At 40.4% G+C, this 22,500-nt stretch overlaps 1 protein-coding gene across 1 annotated transcript in view; it reads left to right on the forward strand.

Annotated features, from left to right (window-relative positions):
* LOC138961729 (uncharacterized) overlaps positions 1-22,500 on the forward strand; it is a 40,665-nt gene that overhangs the window by 12,487 nt on the left and 5,678 nt on the right. Inside the window, exons 8-29 of the mRNA XM_070333402.1 lie at positions 760-942; positions 1,486-1,653; positions 2,282-2,530; positions 3,243-3,419; positions 4,657-4,830; positions 6,296-6,448; positions 9,231-9,326; positions 9,598-9,822; positions 10,335-10,520; positions 11,671-11,840; positions 13,166-13,318; positions 13,651-13,831; positions 14,736-14,894; positions 15,217-15,375; positions 16,498-16,699; positions 17,364-17,545; positions 17,971-18,111; positions 18,828-19,229; positions 19,523-19,693; positions 20,375-20,545; positions 21,175-21,381; positions 22,044-22,304. Coding sequence (XP_070189503.1) covers positions 760-942; positions 1,486-1,653; positions 2,282-2,530; positions 3,243-3,419; positions 4,657-4,830; positions 6,296-6,448; positions 9,231-9,326; positions 9,598-9,822; positions 10,335-10,520; positions 11,671-11,840; positions 13,166-13,318; positions 13,651-13,831; positions 14,736-14,894; positions 15,217-15,375; positions 16,498-16,699; positions 17,364-17,545; positions 17,971-18,111; positions 18,828-19,229; positions 19,523-19,693; positions 20,375-20,545; positions 21,175-21,381; positions 22,044-22,304 — 4,170 coding nt within the window. The remainder of the gene's footprint in view (positions 1-759; positions 943-1,485; positions 1,654-2,281; positions 2,531-3,242; positions 3,420-4,656; positions 4,831-6,295; positions 6,449-9,230; positions 9,327-9,597; positions 9,823-10,334; positions 10,521-11,670; positions 11,841-13,165; positions 13,319-13,650; positions 13,832-14,735; positions 14,895-15,216; positions 15,376-16,497; positions 16,700-17,363; positions 17,546-17,970; positions 18,112-18,827; positions 19,230-19,522; positions 19,694-20,374; positions 20,546-21,174; positions 21,382-22,043; positions 22,305-22,500) is intronic.

A 22,500-nucleotide genomic window follows, 5' to 3' on the forward strand; every position in this document is an offset into this window, starting at 1 on the left:
TCATAACCCGATATGAAGATTAAGGGTTGAGGGGTGAGGGGGGGGGGTAAACCAGGACAGGAAACAATTAGATATGGATATAGATTTTGTGAGACGCTTAGAATTATTCTAGGATTTGAGCCATATAAGTATCCTCATTATTAATATTATAATATACATGCACGGTTGTAAACAGTATAGCATCGTATGTTTGTGGGTTTTTTACAATCAACAACCAATTGACATTTAACGACGAAAAGCAACAATACAATCATTTGTGTATTAACTGTTTATTAATTTTATGAAGAAAAAAGAGCGGCAACATTATTATCATAGGTGTGTGCACGCAAGAAGAGAGTCCATACAATTCCCAAACGATTCTTTTCACCTACTACTACTACTACTACCACTACCACTACTACTACTACTACTACTACCACTACTACTACTACTACTAATAATAATAATAAGGATCATGACGTATTGCCTTTTTCAAATGTCCTGTATAGTTCTTATACAGTTTTTACAAAAACTAATTTTTGCCCAACTAAATAATACATTCATGCCGCTGTCACTTCTAATTAAAATGTTTATGCCCAGAAAGGCACGACAAATGAATAGATACGGGCATTTAAACAATGTTTGCTTTGTTATGTTTTAATACAACAATTGTTGCAATACTCTTTTGGTCAAGTGTGTAATACCTTTAGTTGAATGCGTATTAGAAATTATCCCCTATGTTTATCAATAATGTAAATGGTGTTCTTACGTGTCTTACAGTGATTGAGTGTCCCGAGACTCCTTATGTCACTGGGGGCTACAAAATGTGTCGGCCAAGTCAAAACATCTACGGTTCTGTCTGTGACTATACCTGTGAAACTGGTTTCAAACTCAAAAACGGAGTTTCCCGAACGACGTGCCAGCGAGACGGAAGCTGGAGCCACGAGTTTCCAAGTTGTCAAAGTTAGACTAATGACTGATTGATTGATTGGTTGATTGATTGATTAATTGGATGATTGATTGATTGATTGATTGGTTGATTGATTGATTAATTGGATGATTGATTGATTGATTGATTGACTGACTGATTGACAGTGTCATTGATTGATAGAGATATTGATAGATTGAGTGATTGGGTGATTTAATGAATCATTGATTGAGAAAGTGAATGATTGATAGATGACGAGAGTGATTCATTTAGTGATTGATTGAGTAATTGATTATCATTGTCATCATGAGACAAAGTGTATTTTGTTCTCTAATAAGTAGAAATGGTCACGCACGCTATTCGATCATTCAGACGCAAATAGTCGGGTAGTCATTATCTCAGGATTATATATAGTGTTTGTGTTGACACGAAATTTCGAACAATTAACAAGTTATCAACTCAAAACATTTAAAAACATACAAGCTGTATCAATGTGTCCGTTCTTTTGTGTGTGTTTTTCTTCTTGTAAAAGCGCCTTGACTGTTTCATACATACCATTTTTGTTTCATTATCCGTAGGCATATCATGCGGAACCCCAAACAAGGTAAGTGGGGGTCAAGCATTTTGCAACAGCGAAGAATATGGGGGATTGTGTCCAATCCATTGCAATACAGGCTTCTATCCGCAAACCCCGTTCATCAGATGCACAGCAAGCGGAACATGGACGCAGGCTTTGCCGTGTTTAGGTCAGTCCTACAGAATGGAGGGATGTGGGACAGCTGAACGATGCCGTAAAGAAAGACATTTCTCATTATAATTGTGGGTGCAAATAAAGTTAATTGTTTTCATATATATCTGTTACATTGAGAAGCTATACTAGTCGCTGTGAACTTGTGGATGAGGCATGTTGGTGTTTCGGGCGAAGAAGGCACCATTTTCGAACGTTGTGTGTTCTTCCGTCCTTTTTCTCGAGCAAGTAGATAGTTCTTGAGCATGAAAAAGCGAAATGTAAAGAATCGAAATGTACATTTTTATGGCCTGTTCAAGTTTGTGCAGAGTTAAGCATCTTAGAAAAGTAAATAATCAACACGAACAGAGACAAAATACACAAACCAACAACAATCAAGCAAACAAGACAAACACAAATAGCGACTGTTAGAGAGAGAGAGAGAGAAAGAGAGATAGAGAGAGAGAGAGAGAGAGAGAGATAGAGAAAGAGAGAGAGAGAGACACACACAGAGACAGAGAGACACAGAGAGAGACAGAGACAGAGGGGATAGACAGATCGACAGACAGACCGACAGACAGACAGACAGAGACAGAGGAGTGAAGGTGACAGAAGCTAAACTTCAGCTGTGTTATCCTTTTTGAAAGACATGCAAGCGCCTACGTTTCCGAACGGTTGCCCTTCAAACCAAGTACTGAGGTCAGGACCGATGCTTGTGCCGGTGACCGTGACCTGGGATGACCCCGTTGTCAGGGACAACAGCGAACTAGAAGTGAGGTTGAAGAGCGATGTTCCAAAGGGAGACAAACTGGCTGTGGGTTCCCACGTCATTAAGATCAGCGCAATAGATGCAGCCAACAATTCTGCTTCCTGCAGTTTTGTTGTCACCGTTGAAGGTAGGATACCTTTACCTTTTATTTCCTTTATTTTTTTGGATTTTATAACAAACCAGTAATACATTCGATAAAATGTCCAGTTTCATTTAAACATTCCCGGGATCAAGTCTAAATTTCGATTATGTCTAGCCTTATACCGAAAGTCGCAAAACAAGCGGATAAAGTTAGAGCATTGATCCAAATCAGCCTTAATGGCTGGAATCAGATATCTGATTTCATCCAGAAACTCACTTGCAAAAAAGGGATCCAACATACGAACACAGCCGATTCATAAACAGACATTTTATCGAACGCATTACTTGTGTGTTGTAAACAGTCACTCAGACAGTTACAAAAACAGCAATTAAAGAAGTGAACAACTAAATTAAAACAAAAAAAATAATCAAAGATACAATATTACTAACAATAACAGTAACACCACATTATTTTCCGTTAAAATGTTACATTAAAATGGAAATGTGGCTTTGACGTACCAAGTCTTCCTGTAAACGATTATATAAATTAAACGAGAAAGGTATGTTATTGTAACGTTCGAATAACATGTATCCTTTCTTGTCTATTTGTTTTTAGATCATAACTTCAACCTTTGATAAGAATTATGTGGACATTCATTGATAAGACGAAAACACATGAAATACATAGGTTTACAGGGAGACTCAGGGATTGGTTGGCACATGACCATTCCATGCTGATTTGCATTATATGTTTATAGCTAAAGGTTGTCGGCCACCCATAACCCCTGCCAACAGCCACATCATGTGCACACACGGCTATGTGCAAGGTTCCCAGTGCACAGTCACATGTGACCATGGCTACCTGTTGCTTGGCAACGCGACCTTGACCTGCGTGGATGAAGATACGTGGGACAACGTTGAACCCTCGTGTGAAAGTAAGATTATTTGCAATAATTGTGAAGAACATCTGTTTCTGGAAAGGAATGAGGAAGTCTAAGCTTTGAAAAACCATTGTGTCTATCCTTGCCCTTTTCAGTCTAATTACTCATGCTGCGTCTCTCAAACGAAATAACGGTTTTTAAGGCGTGACGAAAAAAAAGAACAGGCCCGGAGAACGATGACAAATACAAGACTTATTTTACAACCATTTGAAAAATACATACATCCCCGGTGGCGACTCGCAAAACGAAATCGTGTTTCTCGTGTTTTGAACTTGCCGGTGTTACAGCTCAGAGCTGAGTACGTCCCGCACTTCGCTTTGTTTACATCACGTGGCCACCCAAACATCAGCACAACGCAGCATTTTCACAAGAAAAACACGTTTATTTGTTTGCTTTGTCTTTATTACACATTTCTATCTACATTTACCACTAAACCACCAAATTGTATACTTAATTTTTTAAGAGAATCATTATCATACAAAATAACGTTATCACGAAACGAACAAAGGGAAGACACTCTATCAGTCCATTATGCAAAGTTTCTCAGAACGCGTCTGCTTCTCAACTGTTTCGCGCGAATCGTGAAATATCTTTTTTTGTGGAAACCTCCCGAAGAAATGCAATCTCAGCGGCTTCCACCTGCAACATAGTCATTTTTATTTGGAATGTGACGTCCTGTTCTTCGTCTGGTCACGCCTATCTCGAAAACTAAGCGTCGCACAGAACCAGCGCCCTTCCATTATCATGTATTTGTTTGTTTTCTTGGTTTTTGTTTGTTTGTGTGTGTGTTTATTTGAATGTTCATCCTTCTTTTTGCATTTCGTTTAAATCCTGTAAATGTAAATAAGTACATGATAGTAGGAAAAGTTCACCGAGTCTTTCTATGTGTCTGTCGTAGGCCCCTATGTCTGTTTTATTGTCTGTCTGTCTCTCGCATACCCACACATACACACAGACACATACACACACACACCCCACTCACATACACACTCCACTCACACAGTCTCGTTCTATCTCTTTCTCTATCTCTCTCTCTGTCTCTGTCTGTTTGTCTGTCTGTCTGTCTGTCTGTCTGTCTCTCTCTCTCTCTCTCTCTCTCTCTCTCTCTCTTTCTCTTTCTGCAGCATTGTCTTTCAAACTGTTCACGCCTTGGAATTTATTAGGAAATGACTTGGTTCCTTTTCCCGAAGAGCCATAATTTTATTCCATCCTTTGATTATTTGTGCTGCAGGCAAACAGTGTCCCGAGCCTCCCCAAGTAGACCACGGTCGCTATGAATGCAAGAACGGCTGGTCGTACCGTGACTCTTGTTCCTTGGTCTGTCATCCGTCCTATGACGTATCTGGCACTTCTGACGTCATTTGCCGTGATGATGCGACATGGAGCGAAACTGCAGTTTGCAGGGGTAATGTGCTGTAAGCTGCTTTCAGCCTGCAGCTTGCAAAATGCTTTGAAAAAAAGAGAAAAAAATATACATCCGTAAAACACGAACGTTTCTTTGTGAACCATTTATCACAAGTGAAAGTCACACACGCACGCACGCACGCACGCACGCACCTACGCACGCAAGCACGCACGCACGCACGCACACACACACACACACACACACACACACACACACACACACACACACACACACACACACACACGTATACTTGTCTAGGTCTGCATTGCGGACAAACTAACAAAAACAATAGGACAGGTGCAACTGTTTTTTTTCTGGAACCACGTGGGAGCTTTCTGCTACGAACTATCCCAGTGCGCATGACTATTCTAGAAATGGAGCCACGATAGCGTAATGTTACTGTACTTGTGGACAAAGGGAAACAACTGCACAATAGAGCTAACCATTTTATCCCACAGACATTATTAAATTAAAGGCACAGTAAGCCTCCCGTAAACCATCACTGAGCTCCCCGAGCCTCTACATACAGTGCACGCATACTTCCATTTGAACGCTCACAGAACGGGAACATCCTGGCTGCTTTCTGTCGAGAGTGAGACATTTTCAAAGAATTTATTTTCGTGGACTATCCGAACGGACTATCAGGCGCCTCGTTTTGATGCTAGACCTAACTTTTAAAATCTAAATAATAAATTGACAGCTTGTTACACAAACATTCTTAAATCATAAAAGAATTCTTTTTTCATCAAGACAAGATCAGTACAATTCGAAGTTTTGAAAGTTTGAAAAAAGAAAAGCCCGGAAACGTGTCACGCAAAACGTCTTTCTCGTAGCAGACGACGGTTTTGCATAGTGCCAGTTCCTCTGAACGTTCAACCACCACCGCTCTAGTTCGTGTGACTTGCAGCCGTTTGTTGCGTTTTAGATTCAGAGGTACACAATAACGTGCTATTGCAGATAAGCTTACAGCGAGTCGCATTGAAATCACAAACTGACGACTAAATTATGAGAAAAAGGAAACTGGATCACACGGGTTCACGATGGTTCAGGGGTAAGATAAACCACGCAAAAATAAATTCTTTGAAAATTGCTCGCTCTTTACGGAAGGCACCTAGGATGTTCTCAGGCGGTGAGTGTTTAAATGAAAGAAGGTTTGTACTGTGTGTAAAAGCCTGACAGCGTCTGTGAAGGTTTACGGGAGGTTGACTGTGCCTTTAAGAGTCTAGAGATACTAAACATAGACGTATTTACTTAAACCATCAGTGAGAAAGTGAACACAAATAAAAAAAATTTTATGTTTGCCTTTTAAAAGTATTATCTAATAATTATTGAATTAATTATCTTATTATCAAGATGCAGCTGCTGATTCTATCTTGTTCTGTGATTATTCTTTTTTTCTCTCAATTTACCTCACACAATACCCTTTAAAGATCTAACATAAAGTTAGACCCTTTATTCTTTTCAGATAACACACCACCTGTGTTTCCTGATGGCTGTGTGGATAACATTGAAGTGTACGCTGCTCGACTAGGAGAACCAACATTCGTTGACTGGGTAACTCCAACAGTTGCGGACAACACGGGAGAGAATGTGACACTTTCGTCCAACATTCAACCAGGTGCAGTATGTTAATTCAGCACACTATTTGACTGCACATTTTGTTCCCTAATACAGGAAGTCTCGAACGCTTTCAGTGCCGAACAGAACACAGACAATCTTAATGTTTGTCCCCGAGTACGCAGTACTAGGATCCTGCAGACTTTAATTGTGTGTCTGTCTGTCTGTCTGTCTGTCTGTCTGTTCGTCTCGACTTAACAGCTTATTGCTGGGAAACTACTGGGCGCAGTTCGTTCAAAAGTTGATACACTAACTTGATAATAGGTCCGATTGATCGTATTAAAACTTCATAATGTTACCTGGGACCTAAATGCGAAATATTCCACAAAAACGACTCTTAACGGGGGGAGGTTTGGCGGTGGGAGTACAACTGCCGTGCAGCTAATGGAACAGCCAGCTAGCTGGTGCGAATCACGTCCGCCTATGGCCAAAGTGATCCGGGATCGATTCCCGGCATGGGCGGTCTATATTTTTTTTATTTTTTTTTAAATTCTTGTTTACTATTGTTTATTATGAACGTTTTAATGTTTTATTTCACTCTAATAATTTTTTTAATTGTGTAAAATAAATAAAAAAAGGTGGTTTTTTTTTTTAATTCTTGTTTACTATTGTTTATTAGGCCAAAAAAAATAATAGGTGTGGTTACGGTAACATAGCCAAAAAAAATAGGGTAGGAAGGTAGGCAATCACTTTTTCTTTTTTTTAACTTTTTTTTCTAATGTGTACAAATTAAACCTACTTGACAGGGAAATAAGTGTGCGACTCGGGCGCTTTCGCTTTCATTGCGTTTTCTGCACTCGTTTACTTGGTTTTTTTGGTATTTTTGTGACAAATGTAATAAAAAGTTATAGGGTCGGCCCCAAAAAATAGGGTAGGTCGGGTTACCGTAACCACACCTATTTTTTTTTTAGGCCTTATGAACATTTTAATGTTTTATTTTACTCTAATAATTTTTTTAATTGTGTAAAATAAATAATTTTTTTTTTTGTTTTTTTGTTTATAAATCCACGTGCACAAGACGAAAGCACGTCCACCTATGGCCAAAGTGATCCTGGTTCGATTCCCGGCATGGGTGGTCTGTTTTTTTTTATATTTTTTTTTATTTTTAAATTCTTGTTTACTATTGTTTATTATGAACTTCCTAATGTTTTATTTTACTCTAATAATTTTTTTAATTGTGTAAAATAAATAATTTTTTTTTTAAATCCACGTGCACAAGACAAAAACTTTCATACGGGGGGAGCGAGCCAATCTGAAGAGTACTCGGGTCCAGCGCCAGCGTTTTTTATTTCCAATTACCCTTTCTTTCCAAACTACAGTCATTGCCCCTTTTCTTTGACTACTATTTTACTTGCAAAATGTTAAATATATTGTTATATTCCTCAGTGTCACATCTTTTTTTTTGTACAGCGCTGAAAGGTTTTATGATAAGGAGCCATTTCTGGGTGTTATAACTTTTTGAATGCAAAACTGTTATTTGTAGTAAAGTATCTGACACCATGAAGACTATAGAAACGTTTTGGGTACATTTTCAAACAAAATCCAGTTCCTTAAGTTAGGTTTCGGATTTGTGTGATTCGCACTGGAGTTGCTGTTGTGCTACTCTCTCTCTCTCTCTCTCTCTCTCTCTCTCTCTCTCTCTCTCTCTCTCTCTCTCTCTCTCTCTCTCTCTCTCTCTCTCTCTCTATCTTCTTGACTCATGCTTATGCATGTGCTATTTGATTAAACCGACTGGTTTCTCCAGACGTGACTTTACGGTCTCAGGTACACAAAGTACATTGTTTTATCTGAGATTGATTAATATTCCTCTAAGAAACTGCTCCTGGTCTTTCTCATGATTTAGTCTTATTACAGTAAATCTTTATTCTATGATTTGTTGCTGACAAACGAATGTCACGTTTTTGTTATATTTAGTCAAGTTTTGACTAAATATTTTAACATCGAGGGGGAATCGAAACGAGGGTCGTGGTGTATGTGCGTGCGTGCGTGTGTGTGTGCGTGCGTGTGTGTGTGTGTGTGTGTGTGTGTGTGTGTGTGTGTAGAGCGATTCAGACTAAACTACTGGACCGATCTTTATGAAATTTGACATGAGAGTTCCTGGGTATGAAATCCCCGAACTTTTTTTTTCATTTTTTTGATAAATGTCTTTGATGACGTCATATCCGGCTTTTCGTGAAAGTTGAGGCGGCACTGTCACGCCCTCATTTTTCAACCAAATTGGTTCAAATTTTGGTCAAGTATTCTTCGACGAAGCCCGGGGTTCGGTATTGCATTTCAGCTTGGTGGCTTAAAAATTAATTAATGACTTTGGTCATTAAAAATCGGAAAATTGTAAAAAAAAATAAAAATTTATAAAACGATCCAAATTTACGTTTATCTTATTCTCCATCATTTGCTGATTCCAAAAACATATAAATATGTTATATTCGGATTAAAAACAAGCTCTGAAAATTAAATATATAAAAATTATTATCAAAATTAAATTGTCCAAATCAATTTAAAAACACTTTCATCTTATTCCTTGTCGGTTCCTGATTCCATAAACATATAGATATGATATGTTTGGATTAAAAACACGCTCAGAAAGTTAAAACAAAGAGAGGTACAGAAAAGCGTGCTATCCTTCTTAGCGCAACTACTACCCCGCTCTTCTTGTCAATTTCACTGCCTTTGCCATGAGCGGTGGACTGACGATGCTACGAGTATACGGTCTTGCTGAAAAATGGCAGCTACTTGACTAAATATTGTATTTTCGCCTTACGCGACTTGTTGTCTCTGAATAGGTTCTCAATTCAACCTCGGTGTGAGCCCTGTGACATACACAGCCGTGGACATCAACAGCAACAAAGCGAGCTGCCACTTCACTGTCACCGTTTCTAGTGAGTTGTGTGCAAGTTTTTTTTCTCCATATGATTGGATTGTGTGTGTTTGTATGTGAGTGTGAGTGTGAGTGTGTGTGTGTGTGTGTGTGTGTGTGTGTGTGTGTGTGTGGAGGGGCGGGTATCAGGGTTTAGGTTTTTTCAACACTCTGTTGAGCATAGTTTTGCGGTTAAAACAATTTAGATATTGACCTGTACACTGGGTCTGTTTGGGTGCTGCATTTATGGTACACCTTTTTACTGGATGATGGATTGCTTTTTCTCTCGTTAGCACTCTCGTGCGGAGCTCCTAATCTTCACCAGAACAGTTCAGGCAACTTCATGCTCTACGCCTGTCGGGATGGCTACGTGCACGGGACAGCGTGCACGCTGTCATGTACCCATGGTTTTCCACTCACCGGAGCGGGCAGCATTGCCTGTGAACGCGCAGACAATTCCTTTCCTCCAACGATGTCTTGGGAATGGGATGTGGAAACGGGGAAACCAGAATGTATAGGTTCGTTCACATTTGTATTTTTACTTCCAATTTGTACTTTTATTATGGTTGGGGGGGGGGGGGGGGGGGGGGCTGTGGGCGGCGTCTTTTGCAATTTTCTGTTGTTGCTTTTTGCATAAGCTACAGTGCACTGATGTGCAGTGGTGGAATACAATAATCTCACAAGAGTAAAACAAGACGTGTGATAAGTTAAAACTTTTTCTAGCCATTGGAATTGAAATATTTAAATAATAATTGGTTAATTTGTGCGGACTGATTTTCTGAAAATGTTTAACTCAATCCTGGACGAGCTACTAAGATTTTGCCGTGAGAGTTTGCTGTTGCTTTGTATGTCAATGTGTTTGAAATCGATAAAAGCATATTTACAAATCTGAAGAAAAAGTTTGCATTTGTCAATTGGTTTAACGAATATTTTGCAGACTTCTTGACATGTTACTACTGTCCAAACCGAAATACAAACAATGGCTTTTATTTCATCGTATTTTCTCTTTCGTGTGTGTGTATACTGACAGAAACTCGCTGTAAAGACCTCACAGCCCCAGCAAATGGGGCTCTTGCTTGTTACACTGGTAACTTTGGCAAGGAGTGCCTCATGTCCTGTCAGGAGAACTGGGACGTTCCAGCAAGTTCCAGTGGACGATTTGCATGCCCGAATGACAGAGGAATTTGGTTTCCTGAAGCTGTGCCCAACTGTACTGGTAAGAAGTGTTATTTCAACGCTTTGTGTTTTGTACTTGTCGCAAGCTTTTTGTGTGCTTGTTGATAGAAATGTTACTGGTTACAATTATCCCGTGACTAGAAAGAGCATAAGCAAACGGAAGCAACCCCAATGCAAGCATCTCTAATTTGTGTGCACACATATATTTAATTTGTCCTTTTTACATTTAGTCAAGTTTTGACCAAATGTTTTAACATAGATGGGGAATCGAAACGAGGTTCATGGTGTATGTGTGTGTGTGTGTGTGTGTGTGTGTGTGTGTGTGTGTGTGTACGTGTGTGTGTGTGTGTGTGTGTGTGTCTGTGTCTGTGTCTCTGTGTCTGTGTCTCTGTATATATGTGTAGAGCGATTCAGAGAAAACTACTGGACCGATCTTTATGAAACTTTACATGAGGGTTCCTGAGTATAATATCCCCAGACATGTTTTTAATGTATTTGATACATTTCTTTGATGACGTCATATCCGGCTTTTTGTGAAAGTTGAGGCCGCACTGTCACACCCTCATTTTTCGATCAAATTGATTAAAATTTTAGCCAAGCAATCTTCGCTGAAGCCCGGACTATTAGATTGAATTTCAGCTTCGAAGCTTAAAATCTAATTAATAAGTTTTGGTGATTACAGTCTCAAAATGCTAATTAAAATTTAAATTTCAGTAATCGATCCAAAAATGATTTCATCTTATTCTCTATTGTTTCCTGATTCCAATATCATATAGATATGTTATGTTTGGATAAAAAAAAACAAGATTAGAAAGTTAAAAAGAATACAGAAAAGCGTGCTTTCCTGCTTAGCGCAATAGACACTACCGCGCAAAACTGGTTTGTCAATTTCACTTCGTTTTGCACGTGAAAAGTGAGCGATTTCCTTGTCGCGGGAATTGACGAAGCTGTATTGTCTTGGTGAAAAAATGCAGTGCGCTCTGTTTCATTCCGTGAGTTCGACAGCTTGACTAAATGTAGTAATTTCGCGACTTGTTTTGTAAAATTAGTAACAAGTTTTCATAAGCATGTTACTTGTTTAGTCCAATGTAAATACCTGAACATATCCATGGTGGATTTACACGATCGTGTACACGAGAAGGAAGAAATCTTTGAACCAAGTCTGTGATCGTTATATTTGTCCCCATCAGAACGACAAGTTCCTGGTCGGATCCGGGTTCTTCCAGACCTTTACTACTACACTAATTCCTGCAGCGAGGCCACAGAAGAACTGAAACAGAATTTCATCGACCGCATCCTCAGCTCGGAGTGGGGAGGAGCATGCTCGCAGACACCGTCTTGCACTGCGCAGAACGTTCAGGTACAGTCAAATATTTGAAGAGTCAGTTGCAACATTTGAAATTCCAAGGAATCAGTTTTACAGCATTCACATTAAAGTATATAAACAAATCGAATTCAGGTTCAAATGAGTAAATAAATGCAGCCTAAGTTTCATTTGATTTATGCATGATGTAGTCGACTCGACTTAGCATTAAACGCTGTGAGTCGAATAGATAATTTACGGAACACGCGAACGAAGCGTCAGAGTTCATTACGAGATCCGATTAGCATTGTTTCTGAAAGAAATAGATAATCACATCAAGCTGACACTTCATATATAGTGTGTGTAACGACATAAGCAAGTTAGATCTTTAGTTTATCCAACGATCTTTTTTATAACAAGGTGAAATTACCTTGGATTCAAGCAACGCCCAAGAATGAAGGTAGAGATTAAGTCAATTAATACCTACGAAAGTCACAGTTTTCAATTGCTTTGTGCATCTTTGTTTCTTGACCAGTACTCTTGATTTTGGTACAGTTGTGTTCCTAAGACTCTGCACTGTCCTTTGACATCAGGCTCACTGTGTATAACTGGATCAAGCACGTGATAACCGCTAATGAATAAAGTCATCATTTGTTTCCGATTAAGGTACATACAGCGACTAATTGGAAACTGGCAGTGAGGATAGTATCACCGCAACAGTTGGTCTTCATCCTTATGAACTCGTCTACGTATGTTTGGTTTTAATTATTTCCAAGGGAATGCACATATTTAAAAAAAATATGAAATGCAAATGGCCGCCATAATTAATATTTTGTCGATATCTACTTCCTATAGCAGATAATCAAAACCGAACATACGTAGACGGGTACATAAGGAAGAAGACCAACTGTTGCGGTGATACTATCCTCACTGCCAGGTTCCAATTAGTCGCTATATGTACCTTAATCGGAAAAAACTAATTACTTTATTCATTAGCGGTTATCACGTGCTTGATGCAGTTATACACAGTGAGCCTTATGTCAAAGGACAGTGCAGAGTCTTAGGAACACAACTGTACCAAAATCAAGAGTACTGGTCAAGAAACAAAGACGCACGAAGCAATTGAAAAATGTGACTTTCATAGGTATTAATTGGCTTAATCTCCACCTATGAAAGTAGTTACTCCGATCTCTCAACTCACCTTACTTTTTTATTGTATAATCATTGATCGGTATGATCTTTAGGCTTCATAATTTCTGTCTAAATTGGTTGGTTGTGTTTTAGCTGCTGACTTTTCCCCCAAAAAGCACCATACCTCGCCAAAACACTTAGCATGGTTTGCATAATCTATCATTCTCTCAGTGATAACTGTGGTTTTACAGGTGATTTGTGGAGAAGTTACCAGACGTCAAAAGAGGGACTTGCGGAAGCATCCCAGGTTTCGTCGAAACACCCCATCCCACTACATACGGGTCTCCTTCGAGATTGTCGTCGACTATGATGAGGAAAACAGGACAAGCAGTGAGCAATATGACGTAAGTATTCAGTTACTTACTTTGAAAAATTATTTGTCCACAGATTTGTAATGACCTTATTGTCAGTATTGTGAGAGGATTAAACAAATGAGGGTACTGTAAAATTCCGAGGGAGAATTCTGCATGTCAATTAAAGTAATGAGGTGCACCCACATTTGAAATATTACAAGAATGTGGCCGAGGGGATGTGTCTGTAAATTCCGATTTGTTGTAATGTCATTGGCCAACTGTGCGTAACTGAGTGTTTTCAATAAACAGATAAACAAAAAAATAAACAAACAAATCACAGTAGCTTAAATGAAAACTGTGAATACATTTCGTCTGTTTTGCAGGAATTTGAGACGATCAAAAAACAAGTGTACGACAAGTTGAAGACTGACGCCAGCGGTGGGCAGCTGGACATTGGCTCGCTGACCGCTCACGAATACACCGTTGGCTTTCCCAAAACGGCCGCCGAATGTCCTGTTGGAACAGGTTTTGTCGAAGACGCCACAAGCAAGAAGTTATCCTGCGGTAAATTTTCAGGCGTAATTTTATTAGCCACCTTAAAGGTATTGCCCTAAACGGATCAACTTACCATCTGAGATTTGGCTAGGGGCTTGGCTTTTACATGGGGTCGTGAACACATACCAAAATCTAACAGCTTGGATCCTTTCTGTGAAGAGTGACAGTCCTTTGATGAACGAATTTCTTGAAAGCTACTATTGTCAGTCTGCAGAATCAATTCATCAGAACAATTAAGCCCCTGCAGAGGAAGCAGTAAAGCCAGGGCAGATCTGGAATGGTTAACAGAACTGTTTCCAGGGGAATTTGACCAGGACTATTTGTAATTATATTTGTTAGTATATTGAGGTCTGTCGTTTGACGTCACCATTCATGCGTACCCGCCCTTGGCTTTCAAATCAGCGGCGCATGCCTTGCAGATACGCCGTCAGTAGGCTTTTTTTGTAAGCGCACTCAAGAATAGCCCCTGAAGTATGAAAACGACAAACTTCAAAAGTGCTTGGGATTCGCAGCTGCTGTTGCGGGAAAACGGTTCGAGTCGATCGAACGGTTTATTAGAAGTCTAATATAGTTATATTTTACTTGGGTGGTTTTAGAAGTATAATGTAGTACGGAGAATCTTCAACTTCAAAAGTAAAACACACACTTCGCATTATTATTGTTTAAAGTCAAATGCACACTCATTTTCGAAGGCTTTTCGATCAAGTAGCTGACCCAAAACACAAAAACCCTCTGATAAATCTTATCAGGAATGCTTGCCTATGATTGATCACGTTTTCACCACTGATAAAAAATGCATTATAAATGCTTGGACATGATATTCACTTGTTCCTATTGCTTGGACAAATATAAACTACGCAAACCGTACTATAATCAGGCTATGGAATATTTATTGTACGCTGTTTTTGTACAGTGGGTTGCTCCAAAGGCTTTTACCTGTCCGACGCCGGTCGGTGCCTGCAATGTGAGGTGGGCAGTTTCTCTGAGGTGGACAACGCCACGTCATGCAACCGCTGCCCTGCTGGATGGTCCACTCCTACCGCGGGCAGTGCTTCCAACCAGGACTGTGAAGGTAACATCCCAAACGACACATGACTCCTTCTCTGCTCACCATATTAGGTCTGCCCGGGATTTCACATGGGATAAGACAACCCCGCTTGGTCACATGTAAAACATCGACATTCTGATAGTTTACTTTGCCCACTGGCATTTGTTTTAATGAGAAAATATGGTCAGTTGTCTGTCTATCTCTGTCAGAGATATACACCAACACACCATCGGACATAGTTGATCAACTTATAGGCAATATTTAAGTTAGCCAAAGTTTAGGAAAAACAGAAAAAAACACCATTTATACGCATTTAAAAATGTAATGTACATGTTTTTTTGTCAAGAGCTGTGCAGGGGAGGCAACTTTTCTCCACGGGGTTTTGCCCCATGCCAGACTTGTCCCCCAGGACAGTTTCAGTCACGTGACGGGGCCACGACCTGTGACCTTTGCCCTCCCAGCACTTGGACCAACGGAGGAGCATCCGAAATCAAGCAGTGTCTCCGTAAGTTTATCCAATGGACAGCGTCAGTGTCTGACAAAAATGCCACTCCCATTGCACTCCCATTCACCCCTGTTAAAGGTGTTATAACCAAACAGTATATTTTGTGTCCTTTTTGTGACGGATTGGACCTTGAAGAATTCAAGGAACATTTGCTGTGTTGTAATTGAGATACACCTTTGTTTGCTTAAACATTCTCAGTTACTTTAATAATGAAATAATCAAATATTAATCAGCCAGCAAAAGACAGTGGCAGAAGTAGGCGACGTGGAGAAATTCCAGCCTGGAAACATCAACTCGATAAAAGACCGCTACAAGCCTATTTTAAAGTATTCCTTATTTGTGATGACATATTAATCTCGACCCTATACTTAACGAAATAGCACTCAGCATAATCAAGGAAAACGATTTGGTCCATTAGGCCAAAAAAACAAATAGGTGTGGTTACGGTAACATAGCCAAAAAAAATAGGGTAGGTAGGTAGGCAATCACCTTTTTTTTTTTAACTTGTTTTTCTAATGTGTACAAATTAAACCTACTTGACAGGGAAATAAGTGTGCGACACGGGCGCTTTCGCTTTCATTGCGTTTTTTGCACTCGTTTTTTTTGTTTGTTTTTTTTTGACAAATGTAATAAAAAGTTATAGGATCGGCACCTAAAAATAGGGTAGGTCGGGTTACCGTAACCACACCTATTTTTTTTTTTAGGCCTTATAAGTCTTAAAACCCGTTTTAAGCTTAGGCAGTTAGGCAATACGTTTTTGCAAAAGCGATAACTAAGAAACCTGTTACTTCATTGCTATTTCGTATTACTCTGTTATCGTTTTGCGACAAAACCTACAACACGAGAATGACCACCTGACTTTAGAACCATGACGAATACCGTCAGTCATGTATGTCTTAAAAGATGGTGTGCGTACGATTAAGAGCTGATTCCAGTACTTAGGAAAGAACGAAAGAAACAAAAATCCAAAGTCATTGTTGCAGCAATTTTAATCGATGATGTTGATGATGATGATGATGATTATAAGGAGGAGGAGGAGGAGGAGGAGGAGGAGGATGTTGAGGAGGCCTGCACGCATTCACATTTTCTGAACCAAATTTCAAAAGTGGTGATGATTTTCAGCGTCCGATGTTCATCTACCCAAAGACGAGGTTATGTCAGTATCTGCAACTGCACCGCTTGCATCGCTTTACTTTGCTTGCTTCATCCACCTGGACAACATGACTATGCTGACTGTAAACTTCACCTTTAACGACAGCGGCGTGAATCCTCTTGTGGTGTACCTCAGCACGAATGATGACTTGATACCAGAAGGAGAAGAAAGGTAGTGAAGCTGAAACTTAATATTGAAACTCACTTTATCTCTCTTTGTTTATGTCTGGCAGCCTCTCTCGGTCTCTCTCTCTCTCTCTCTGTCTCTCTCTCTCTCTCTCTCTCTCTGTCTCTCTCTGTCTCTCTCTGTCTCTCTCTGTCTCTGTCTCTCTCTCCTCTCTCTCTCTCTCTCTCTCTCTCTCTCTCTCTCCCCCCTGACTGTAAATCTAAGATTTGAAGTGCAATCTTTATGTACATGTCAAACAGAAATCTATGATTTCGGGTCGGCAAGCTCTGGTCCGAGTTTGGTCCGAGTTTAACTAAAGTTAACTAAGGTTGAAGTTTGATCAAATTCTAGTGAATTAGTCGACGAAAAAGTCAGGTTTTTTTCTGCCGCTTCTGTGCATTCTTTTGCGTTTATCATTATTCTTAATCCTCTTCGGACTTCATCCTTTGCCGTATCTGTTCCCTTCTCTTGGTATGAACATGTCCCAAGTTGTGTCCGCCATCATGTTTATTTGTGCTTTGCTCACCAGTATGATCCGCTAATTTAAGCATATGCTTGATTGCAGATTGCAATACTAAATAAACCCATATGTCACAATATTGCAGTTGGATTAAGTACTAGCTTTAATCCAGCAATCATGTAACTAGAAAGTGGAATGTTTTGTGCATAGTGCAAAAACTGCCGCTGTCACTGCTAAACCCGGAGTCTGGTCCAAGCTAGAAGTATCAGTCAACCCGACCACTGGCAACAAGACTGTCAGTTACAACAATGTCATTGTGCACAACAGTACGCAATCATCACAGACCACCCTTCTGTCGACTGAAGTTACAATCACCACCCTTGAGGGAAGAGGTGGGTTTTGTATACATTTTCACTCGTGACATTTATGACAGCTAGTCACTAGCGTGGTTGGGGATCTGAAATACGTGGACATGAGGAAACTAGATCACATTTTAAAGGACGTTTACAAAACTGTTTTTAAAGCGAACTTTTAACAGCATTTCATATCAAGCCTGTGACGCAACATTTAAAGTTGTGTATTGAAGCGAGAGGATCATAGTTATGATATGAAGAATGACTACTGATACAAATAACAGCTTTTACTCGCGCAGAATATATGCACATTGATCCTGTCTCTTTCCACATAACTACTTTAATATAAACGGACAGTTCGATTTAAGGTGGGTTGGCTGGATTACCGGATGGCTGGCTGGCTAACAAGCTGCATGGATGAGTGGATGGTGATTTTGCATTTGTTTTTGTTTGTGTCAATCCAGCCATTGTGAGCGGCCTGTATGCGACTGAATCCCCCAATGTAGTGGAAGGCAACACCTCTGACTGCAACGGAGACATAACACACAATGTCCTTTCGTGGATCGTGTCCCCTCGGCTTGTGCAGTCACCCAGTGTTTGTGACGGTAAGTCTGAAAGGCACAGTCCTTCTTATGAACACAGTTTTGCTCACGGTCTCAGATCTGTCGATATACTTGTACGTGGGATCAGGCCTTGACATGTAATAGCAAACATCTACAGCCTCGGTGTTTTCTTTGCAGAGTGGGACTTAGCATCACGTTATCAATACGTTTCTTAACAGTTTACGGACACTAGTCGCAATCTGTGAATTAAATTTATCAAGAAATTATTCTCACACTGAACAGAAGGCAGTCAGGATGTTAGTTGATTGCATATGTCTAAGTGGACGGATGTCTCATTCCATGTGTAAACCTGGAAGGATCTAAAATGGTAAGCCAAACTGTTTAAGTAAGTAAAACCCCATTTGTTGTTGTTTTGGTTTGTTGTCTTTTGTCAATCAAAATATTAATTTTCATAATTGAGGGACGCTTTCTTGAAAGATAACAAACATCCATCTGCTCATAATATTCATCTGTGTGCTCTCCACATGTTAAAATGCTACGATTCACATCTCTGTTATGTGTAAAAAAAAAAAAAAAAGTTAAAAAACCCACACACACCAATTTTTTTTATAATATACATACATTTATATAACAACATTGCTGTAATTATTATAATGGTACGATATGGACACAATCACGGCCATTCAACAAGACAAGGCGAAAATCAACATAGCATCAGACACATGGACAAACGTAACACATTATTTGTCATTTTACAGCGGTGAACGACTGTGCATCCTCCCCTTGCTCAAGTCACGGGGTATGTGTTGACCAGCGGGGTGGCTACCTGTGTCAGTGTCAGGACGGGTGGACTGGGCGTACATGTCACCTGCCACCCGGTGCTTGCTACCTGCATCAGTGTCAGAACGGTGCCACCTGTGCACCCGGAGATAACAACTACACATGCGTGTGCACCGAGGAGTTTTCTGGAGAACACTGTGAACTGCTGAAAGTTCATGGCAGATTCGGAGAATGGCAGCCGTGGTCGAACTGCAGCGCCCCGTGTGAAGGACAACAACAACGCCAACGACTCTGCAACAACCCGCCTCAGCAGAACGACGGCGACAACTGTAACGGAGAGTTCACCCAGACACAACCTTGTGGACAGCCCCAATGCGCAGGTAAGTGTTTTGACCACTTTGCTGACCCATCCGAAAAAAGATTAAGTAGTAGGTGGGCAGAGATTGACGAAGTGTCCATATATCTGCATTTTGGGGAGTATTTTTTGTCACAACTTTGTTTGGAGGGGGTAACATTTTTTGTGAGGATTGTCTTTCCCTCAGACATTTTTTGTATTTATTTTTGTTTCGTAAATTAAATGTTATGAGACCGTCGTGGTCAACTTTGAGGGACTGAACTGAACTTACACGGCAATGAAGTCACTGTATAAGTGTACCAAATAATTCATGTCCAGTGAACGGTCAGTGGAGCGGATGGAGCCAGTGGTCAGAGTGCAGCGCGGAGTGTGGAGGGGGTAACAGGACACGGACACGTGAGTGCAGCGACCCTCCTCCCCAGCTTGGAGGTGACCAGTGCGATGGGTCATCCCTGGAGGTGGACACTTGCAGCACGGACAGCTGCCCTGGTGAGTATTCTACATCCCGATTGACTTGAAATGCACAGTCCTTTCCGTACATTCAGTTCTGCTCACGGTCTCAGATCTGTGTAGGCTGTAATGTGGGATAAGGCCATCTCTCAGCTTGGAAATATACTCTAAATCAACATCCTGACTACATCCGGTTCTGAGTACGGATGTTATTTTTCATAAATGAATAGATTGAAAGCCATAAGTGTCCTTTTAAGAATGTAATTGATAAAAAAACCTCACATAAAATGATATCCTTATTTCTTTGAGCAATGGACGTACAACATGTACAGATTTATGCAGAAAGAGATAAAACAGACCACAAAGTGACTTTTTGTTATTCCCACTGGTTGACATGGTTCATGGGGCTCCGGTAAAAACATGGAGCCATCAGCCCGTTATCTCCATACTCAGAAATTCAGGGACGAAAGAATAAGTACGGACTTCATCGGATTCAAGAACAGGACAAGAATAGTCTCCTCACTAAAATAAACAACCATTTTCACAAGTTTATTCAACGACCACCCTTAACCCCCACTCCCCCCCCCCTTCCCCCACACACACACACACCCCTCCGCGGGTTCAATAAAGAAGCACTCTGCTGTCACCCAATTCTAACAAACAGTACGAAGAAGTCCATTTTTGTTTTGCTTACGTGCACGTTGTTGTTGTGTTTGCCAGTTCCGGGTGGTTGGAGCGACTGGTCGGACTGGGCGCCATGTTCTGTCACGTGTGGAAATGGATCCCGCTCACGTGATCGGTCATGTGACAGTCCTGTCCCTGCGCACGGCGGAAATATGTGTTCCGGGGATGCGAATGAAACAGCTGCTTGCAACTTGGAGGAGTGTCCAGGTAGGGTTGGTTTTAACGTCATGCAATTTGTTTGAATATTTAAATACGCACAAAACAGAATTAGCTTTCAGGTTGTTTTTTTTTGGGGGGGGGCGTTTTTTTAAATGCACCTCAGTTGCATGCGGTTTTCTTCTACCCTTCTTTTTTTGCTCTCTCTCTCTCTCTCTCTCTCTCTCTCTCTCTCTCTCTCTCTCTCTCTCTCTCTCTCTCTCTCTCTCTCTCTCTCTTTTATAGGCGGGAAGCATTCTTCTTCACATGTCTTTTTCTTTTTTTAATCGAATTCTTACATTTTCAAATCAACAGCTTAATTAATAAACAGTTATTATGTAAATTAAAAGTAATCCATAAATTTACTTCTGACATTTGACTCAAATTGCATTGAACCACCCATTAAGGATGTTATTTATCTAAACCTGGATTAGTGCTAGACAAGAAAGGAGACTTACTTGAATGGCTTGCATGGGAAACACTCTCGCCGAGTTGTAAAATATCTCAAGTTGGAGAAAACACATTTAGTTAATATTATAAACATGTTTGATTGTAATGCTGCTTTTCCTTTGCCATAGCAGTAGAACATGACAAAAGAGTAGAAACGACTGTCGACTAAGTCGCAAATCTATTTTCTTCAGTTTGCTCTGAAAGCATCCGCTCTGCTGGCACCTTTCTCACCTGTGAGGAAGAGAGCTCCCCGTACCTGAAGACATGCAACTTGACCTGTGCTCCTGGTTACCTGTCGTCCGAAGAGTTCCCTTTGTACAGGTGTGGCGAGATGACCGGTCACCTGTGGAATGGACAGACTGACCGCACGACCCCTTTCAGGCTCCCCTCGTGCTCAGGTAAGTGTTGTTGAAAATAATGTTTTGTTCTTCTTTAGGTTGGACACACAAAGACAAGTTTTATTTTTTAATTTTTTTTAATTTTATTTGTTCTCTTTTATTGTTTCCATCCTCCCTTGCTTGTCCCGACGTTTGTTCCTTCTCCCAGTATGCTCTCACGCCGCCCCGTCCCAGCACTCACTGCAACATCCACCCCTGTACTTCGTTCCGCCGCCAAACTTGTCGAATTAATGAGTCAACCACAAAGAAAAGTTGATATCAGCTCCTCAAGTTAAAAATGTAAGAAAATGTTTCGACGGAAACACCAACAATATTAGCTCTGACTGACTGACTATTTTGTTTCCTGTATTTTAAAACGTCGACTGGTTCGATAACGGAAATTTTTGATTGCGCAATCCTTGGTTATATGATTGACAAAATCGACAAAATCGTATTGTCTCCACGAGATACGTGTATGACTACCGGGGGGGAATGCAAATGTAACTTGTAGAAAAAAAAGTGTTACCCTTAACAAAATCCTTGTAACAGCATCCCATGCCTTACTTGTATTTGGGGTCCTGATTTGGCCTATATGGTCCGCTGGACCCAAAAAGTAACAACTTACTAACTAACTAACTTACTTGTATTTGACTAATCGTATTGCTTTCTGGTTTGTAATTCAGTGTTGGAGTTATCCCCGGCTGCAGTCATGACGCAATACGTCCCGATGAAAAGCGGATGTGACGTAGACACGGAAGCTGTGTCTGAGCTTATAACAAAGAATCTTAAGATATTGCCCTGTCTTGACAATGGTTGCGACATCATCGTTGAGACTCAGTGTCAAGGGCAAGGGCAAGGGCAAGGTCGCAAGAAGAGAACTACTGAACACTTGGAGGTCACCGTACAGATGAACATGGACTTTGAGGACAGAATTACGTCACGAAGTAAATATTGCGCGTGCATGTATTATTCTTCTATTTAAAAAGGTTTATTGTCTCTATTCTGTCTGTCTCTGTCTGTCTGTCCCCCCTTCTGATTCGCGCTCTCTCTCTCTCTCTAACTCTTTTGTCATGTTTCTCTGTCGTTCGTTTTGTTTATCTGTCTGTTTGCCTCTCTGTCTCTGTCTCTGTCAATGTCTCC

Source organism: Littorina saxatilis, linkage group LG3 (genome assembly GCF_037325665.1).
Source record: "Littorina saxatilis isolate snail1 linkage group LG3, US_GU_Lsax_2.0, whole genome shotgun sequence".
Taxonomy (NCBI): domain Eukaryota; kingdom Metazoa; phylum Mollusca; class Gastropoda; order Littorinimorpha; family Littorinidae; genus Littorina; species Littorina saxatilis.